The sequence below is a fragment of the Corvus brachyrhynchos genome, unplaced genomic scaffold (genome assembly GCF_000691975.1).
Source record: "Corvus brachyrhynchos isolate BGI_N302 unplaced genomic scaffold, ASM69197v1 scaffold340, whole genome shotgun sequence".
In the NCBI taxonomy this organism is placed as follows: Eukaryota; Metazoa; Chordata; class Aves; order Passeriformes; family Corvidae; genus Corvus; species Corvus brachyrhynchos.
This window is the reverse complement of record NW_008235987.1, coordinates 1,209,548-1,216,017: the sequence shown is the minus strand read 5'-3', so window position 1 is coordinate 1,216,017 and position 6,470 is coordinate 1,209,548. Positions and strand designations below refer to the sequence as shown.

Here is a 6,470-nt window from a genome sequence, read left to right as displayed (position 1 = left end):
ACGGCTGCTGCCTGTCCCCTCTCTCCCTCCCAGTCGCTGCTTTTCCTGGGCTTGGTGGCCGCCGTGTGCCTCGGCCTCAACCTCCTCTTCCTCACCGTGTACCTGATCTGCCTGTGCTGCTGCAAGAGGGACCAGGACCCCGAGACCAAGCGGCCCCACTCGTGCTGTGTCACCTGGATGGCCGTCACCGCCGGGCTCATCTGCTGGTGAGGACGGGGACAGGGACCTGGTGCTGTCCCCCTGTCACCGAGGGGACTCTGTGCTCCAGCCACGAGTCGCTTTAATTAGATCTGTGCAATTAAATGTGCTCCATCCCTGCCTCCTCCCGTGCAGCTGCTGGGGGAGCCCCAGGGACCAGCTGCGGGCCAGCCCCGTCCCCGTCACGGCTGTGCCGCCTTCCCGGCTAATCCCGGGCGGGAGCAGGGCCGGTTGCTAATCCCAGCCCAGAGCAGATGGCAGGCAGCAGCGTGACCCAGCTGGCAGGTCCCTTGTGCCCGACCTTAATTGCAACCACAGCAATTAGACAAGGGGACGCTGCTTCATCCGGCACCGCTCTGGGGGCTTTATAAGCCCACCTCAGTCCGGGACAGCCATGGCTGGGAGGACACCCAGGCAGCTATCCCGAGTGTCCCCCAGCATTGCTGGCCTGGGGGGGAACGGGGTGGGCCACGGGCCCCTCTGGCTGCCTGGCCACGACCCTCGCTCCAGACAAAGGGGCTTCTTTGCCGGGGCGGAGCGAGATGGCTGCCTGCGAGCCTCACACGGAGCAGGGAAACAGCGAGACAGGGAAACAGCACTAATGAGCTCAGCGTGCTCCCCCCAGCCCCCCCACCACGGCAGGGGGTCACTGTGCAGCTCCCAGGGGCTTTGAACCCCCCCAAGAGCCCATTAGTGGCCATTCAAGGGCTGATGGTGGCCATTAGTGAGCTGGTGTCTGTCGGTGTACTGGGGTTTGGCAAGCACCGTGTGCACCGGCCACGTGTGGGCACATGCCCGGCCAAGACATGGCCACAAGCCCCTCCCTTCTCGGGAGCTCCATCCTGGCTCCATGGGGAGCAGCGGCTGCAGGGAGCTCGCCACAGGGCCTGGAGCCGCTTCAGCTCCCAGCCAAAGGGTTAATCGGGAGCCACAGCGCTTCCAGCGGATTCCCCTAATCTGCTTGGCCCGGCCCCTCCGCCCTCAATCTCTCAGGGTTTGGCAGGAGGAGCTTCCGAGCCACCATGCCCATGGAGCAGCTGCAGCTGTCCCCAGGCCCCTGTCACCAGCAGGAGCAGGTTCCCATCACGGTGCTGCTGCTGTCCCACTCTTTGTCTCTGCCCTGCCATTGGTGGGCTGTCCCCCCAAACCAGGATGCCCTGGGGAGTGTCCCCTGTCCAGCCGGTGTGGCAGGGTGAGTGTGTCCCTCCCTTCTCACCAGGGTCCCTTCTCTGCCCACAGTGCGGCCGTTGGCGTCGGCTTCTACGGGAACAGCGAGACCAATGACGGGGGTTTCCAGCTGGGAACAGCGAGACCAACGAAGGGGTTTTCCAGCTGCTCTACGCCCTGGACCACGCCAACCAGACCCTCACTGGCATCGACTCCCTGGTAGGGCCACAGCGCCTCCGTGTCCCCCCACGGTGCATCAGTCCCCTGTCCTGGGTTTGGTTAAAGCACCAGGGAGGGACGTCTGGCTGCTCCGGCAGAGCCCCCGGGGTGGCTGCGCCGTGCCGAGCGCGGGAGGGTGACGTCACCCCACAGAATGGGACCTTTGTGGCCCAGCAGGGCCGGGGGGGCTGTGGCAGGGCTGTTCTGAAGGATGGATCCAGCTTGGGCACAGCGGGTTGGGGTGGGGCTGTTCTCCTGGAGAAAGAGCGTTTCAGGGATGGGGCACGTGGCTCTGCTAGATGCCGGGGACTGACCATGCCGGGGGCCACAGGTTGCCAGCACCACGCTGCAGATGCAGGGAGGGCTGGAGCAGCACCTGGCGCGGCTGAACGAGCTCCTGGCCTCGCGGGGGGATTACGTGCAGACCCTCAAGTTCACTCAGCAGCTGGCCGGCAGCATCGTCCTGCAGCTGCAGGGGCTGCCGGCCTGGCGGGGCGTCAGTGCTGACCTCACCGAGCTGTCGGGACAGGTCGCCTACGTCGAGTATTACCGGTGAGCTCGAGCATTCCCGGTGAGCGGGGCCGCGGGGCCCGGCGGGCTGGGGAGGTGGCCGTGTGTGACAGAGCCTTCCTCTGCGCTCAGGTGGCTGGCTTACCTGCTCTTCTTCATCCTCGTCCTCACCGTCTGCCTGCTGGCCTGCCTGGGGCTGGCCAAGCACTCCCGCTGCCTCCTGGTCACGTGAGTACCCTGGGGGCGGCCTGGGGTGGTTCTTGGGGACCCCCGGCCATGCTCCCCACCCGTGCTCCCCGCTCTCCCCGCAGGATGCTGTGCTGCGGGCTCCTCATGCTCGTCCTCAGCTGGGCCTCCATGGCTGTGGACACGGCGGCCGCAGTGGTGAGTGGGCCAGGAGGGGAGGGAGGGGCTGCCTGGGGCTGTGCCGAGCACTGTGGGCACCGATGCCATCCCTCTGTCCCCACAGGGCACCAGCGACTTCTGCGTGGCCCCGAACAAGTTCATCATGAACCAGACAGACGATGAGATCAGTGCAGGTGAGAGCTGGCTGTGAGGTGGAGGCGAGCTCAGGCAGGACCCCCAAACCCACCCGGGGGTCGGTGCCCCCCGCTGCCACTGTCCCCCCCACGGCTCCCTGTGCCCCGGGACGCTCGTGCTGATGTTCCCGTTCTCTCTGCAGAGGTGGTTCATTATTACCTGTACTGTGACCAGAGCCTGAGCAGCCCCTTCCAGCAGGTACAGGGCGGGTGGGCACCCACCTTGGTGCTGCCTGGGGCTGGGGGGGGGGTCTGTGACTGTCCCCCACTCCCTCCTGCAGGCTCTCACCGTGTTCCAGCGTTCGCTGACCACCATGCAGATCCAGATCCAGGGGCTCATCCAGTATGCACTGCCCCTCTTCCCCACAGCCAAGGTACAGGAGGGGGGCACAGGGGTTCCCCATCCCTCCTTCTGCTCCCCAGAGCTGCCTGACCCCCCTTTTCCCACAGAAAGACCTGCTGGGGGTCCAGCAGCTCCTCAACTCCTCAGAGACCAGCCTGCACCAGCTGACGGCCCTGCTGGACTGCCGGGGGCTGCACAAGGTGAGGGGGGGCCAAGTGGGGACCAGCTCTGGGGTCCCCCTGCAGCGCCACCAGCGCTGCCCTGCCTGTGTCCCGCCAGGATTACCTGGATGGCCTCATCGGGATCTGCTATGACGGCGTGGAGGGGCTGCTCTACCTCGGGCTCTTCCCCCTGCTGGCGGCTGCCGCCTTCTCCACCGTGATCTGCGCGGCCCCGCGCGCCTGGAAGCAGCTGGCTGGGCGGTGGGTGTGCCCAAAGACCCCCGCCCCAGCCCCCTGCCCTCACCGTGGGCACAGAGCCGCGGGCAGACCCAGTCTGGGCATTGAGACCCCCGCTTTGGGTCCTGGGGTGTGAATGCCGGCCCCTTGTCCCCGCAGGGACCGGGACTACGATGACATGGACGAGGAGGACCCCTTCAACCCGCAGGCCCGGCGCATCGCCACGCACCGCCCGCCCCGGGGGCAGCTGCGCAGCTTCTGCAGCTACAGCAGCAGCCTGGGCAGCCAGAGCAGCCTCCAGCCCCCGGCCCAGACCGTGTCCAACGCCCCCGTCTCCGAGTACATGTGAGGCCCCCGAGCCCCGCCACGGGGAGGGAGCTGCGCTGGGGACGGCGGCTGACGGGGGCTCGCTGTGCCCCCAGGAACCAGGCCGTGCTCTTCGGAGGGAACCCCCGCTACGAGAACGTGCCCCTCATTGGCAGGGGGGCTCCTCCCCCCACGGTACGATGGGCGACCGAGGCCAAATCCTTGTGACACCCTGGGGGGGTCACCGAGAGCCGCTCACCGGGGTGGGACAGGGATGGGAGATCCTGGTCCCTGCTGCCCTTGCAGAGGATGTGGCTCCCCTCGCCTGGCTCTAACCCAATTCCTGGCCACTCACGGGGAGGGGGCACAGCCATCTGCTGGGGGAGGCTGAAATAACCGTCCCCTCTCTCCCTTCCCTGTGTTTCCTCTCCATCCTGGCTCTCAGAGGACGCTCCTCGCAGTCTCTCCCTTCACGTTCCCATTTCCCTGCTCGTTAATCCTGCCCTGTCTGGTATTGCTGCTTTATTTTTTATTCCTTGTCTTTTTTTTTTCTTTTTTTTTTTCTTTTTTTTTTCTTTTTTTTTTCTTTTTTGTGATTTCTTTTAATTTTTTGCATCCATTATTTTGGAGCTAAGTTGCCCATCAAGAGTAAGTTCAGCCACTTCCTTCTCCTTCCTTACCCCAGGGCAGCAGCTGGGTTCTCCCCTCCTCCCCACCCTTCCATGCCTCCCTCCATCCCCTTTTCCTGCTCGGCTTTTGGGGTGCAGAGAGCTCAGGGAGGGGGGACAAAGGGCCACATTTTGTGCCCAGCCACATTCCAGGAGGCTGTTCAGCTCCCACAGCTCCCACACGTTGGGATGCTGGTCCCCATCTCCATCCCTGGAGCAGTGAAACCCCCTCAGTCAGGATACGGCTCTGGGAATGCTGCCATGGCAGGAATACTGTGCCCCCCCTCCTGCAGGGATGATTTTTTCCATCAGGTGGAAGCTTGGACCCCATCTCACAGACCTGGCAGCTGGCAAGGCGGGGGGGACACGAGTGGGGGGATTAACTGGAGCTCTTCTCCCAGCCCTGAATAGTCTAATTTACCCAGGATTCAGATCCCTGAGGAAAGACTTTCTGAGTCCAGAATAACAAACTCGGAATAATCTTCCTTAATGCCTGGCTGGGGTGATCCTCCCTGCTGTGAAACCCTGGAGGAATGTGATCCTGGGGGGCTGGAGGCTTGGGCTCGCTGGTATCCCACAGACACATCCCCACAGGCAGATTTGGGATGAGTTTGCTGCTGGGCTGAAGCTGGGAAGGTGGAGGATGAACATGGGAAGGGACGAAGCAGAGCTGGACAGGCTTGGGGGGTCTTGGCTTGGGGGGTGTTGCCTCCCCCAGCTCTCAGAGCAGCTGAGGGCACGGTCTGACCCTTTCCATGCCCTCCTGGCCGATTATTTGGGGATTAATCCGCACGGGAACAATCCTGGGCACCTGTGGGGCGGTGCAGGCGCTGGGTGGGGAGTTTTGGGGTGCTGACCCCTGTGTGTCCCGCCAGTACTCCCCGAGCATGAGAGCCACGTACCTGGCGGTCACCGATGAGCACATCCGGCACCGCGGCGACTTCCCGGCCTAGGAGGAGATTCCGCTCGGGAAACCAAAGAGCCCTGGAGAGCACGCGGTAGGAGACGAGGCGGGGGCGGCAGGGCGTGGGCGTCCCAGCAACCCCCACACGCCTCTGGTGTCTTCTCCGGTCCCTGCGCCGGCTCGGGAATGTTCTGGAGCACAAATCCCGGGACACGCCGCCGCCGGGTCCGGGCAGGGGCTCCCGGAGCAATGCAGCACCAACCACTAGTGATCCCACCCCCTTCCCGACGCCCCTTCCCGGCTGTCCCAGCTCCCCTGCCCCCCTCGCCGCCCCCTGGCTGGAGCGTTCCCAGGCTGAGGAATTAGGGATGTTTTGGCCTTGCTGGTTTTCCTTTGCTTTGCCCCCGGGATTTGGGAGCTGTGGGAGGCGCTGGCTCTGTTCCAGAGAGGGGCCGCTGCACTGGGGTTGGTAGCGGGTTTTTGGGTGGCTTTAGGCTGTTTTTGGCTCCCCAGGGCAGGTGTGGGCTGGGGCAGGCTCCCCTCCTCCTGCAGCCCTGGAGTGGTCACAAATCCCCTGGGAGAGGGACAGGAACTCCCGGGGCATCCCTGGGGTGGGTGAGGTGCCAGGGAAGGGACAGCATGGACCTGCCGCCCTGGGAGGCTCATCCAGCATTTCCAGGGCTCCAGGCTGAGGACTTGGGAGACCAGTATGAACTGAATGTGGCCCTTTGGGGCTGCCCTTTGGCACAGGGATCCCCAGGAAAGGCCCCTTCACCCTGGAGCAGGGACGGACCCCCCGCCCCATCACATCCAGACCCCAAAGGGTGCGGACAGGGCAGTGGGTGTCCCCCCACCCAGGGCCAGGACATCCCCTGACTCCCCCTCTCCACATTCCCTGTGACTAGCCTCCCTCCCTTTGGGAAAATCCCGAGGGATGTTTTTTTTAATTTTTGGCTTTTAATGTTTCCATATAATGGTACTGGTAGAAGAGCTGTTGTAACCGCATGTGAACTAACCGAAGGACTCTGGCTGGGAGCTGGAGTCCGGCTGGATTTGTATGTGCCCTTTTGGGGGGAAAAGATAATAAACACTTGGACTAAACTAATCTCCCCGGTGCGGGTTTTTTGGGGGGGATAATCGGTGGTTGGGGCACCTTTGAGTTGACCTTCCCAACATGGCGGCCGTCACGTGACGCCGCGCGCGCCGCCATTGCGGGGA

General features: G+C 63.9%; 1 protein-coding gene across 4 annotated transcripts; it reads left to right on the top strand.

The window, feature by feature from the left end:
* Positions 1 to 5,411, top strand: TTYH2 (tweety family member 2). Of its 4 annotated transcripts, none has more exons than XM_017730360.1 (15): positions 1 to 206; positions 1,438 to 1,462; positions 1,498 to 1,584; positions 1,916 to 2,136; positions 2,227 to 2,322; positions 2,406 to 2,478; positions 2,564 to 2,633; positions 2,777 to 2,832; positions 2,915 to 3,007; positions 3,084 to 3,176; positions 3,256 to 3,398; positions 3,534 to 3,719; positions 3,797 to 3,875; positions 4,311 to 4,328; positions 5,224 to 5,411. In XM_017730360.1, the coding sequence occupies exons 1-15, from the start codon at positions 178 to 180 to the stop codon at positions 5,299 to 5,301; spliced, it is 1,347 nt and encodes a 448-aa protein (XP_017585849.1). In that variant the 5' UTR covers positions 1 to 177; the 3' UTR covers positions 5,302 to 5,411. The 4 variants fall into 4 exon arrangements, with proteins under 4 accessions (XP_017585849.1, XP_017585834.1, XP_017585839.1 ...); XM_017730345.1 differs by having other exon boundaries at positions 92 to 206; positions 2,933 to 3,007; XM_017730350.1 differs by having other exon boundaries at positions 92 to 206; positions 4,316 to 4,328.
* The last annotated feature ends 1,059 nt before the right edge of the window (positions 5,412 to 6,470 follow it).

What these genes read in the sequence shown, in the direction of transcription:
- TTYH2 (XM_017730360.1), top strand. Translation starts at nt 178, where the DNA reads ATGGCCGTCACCGCCGGGCTCATCTGCTG. An exon ending in ACCGCCGGGCTCATCTGCTG is followed by an intron (nt 207 to 1,437) that starts GTGAGGACGGGG and finishes CTCTGCCCACAG; the next exon opens with TGCGGCCGTTGGCGTCGGCT. An exon ending in AGACGATGAGATCAGTGCAG is followed by an intron (nt 2,634 to 2,776) that starts GTGAGAGCTGGC and finishes TTCTCTCTGCAG; the next exon opens with AGGTGGTTCATTATTACCTG.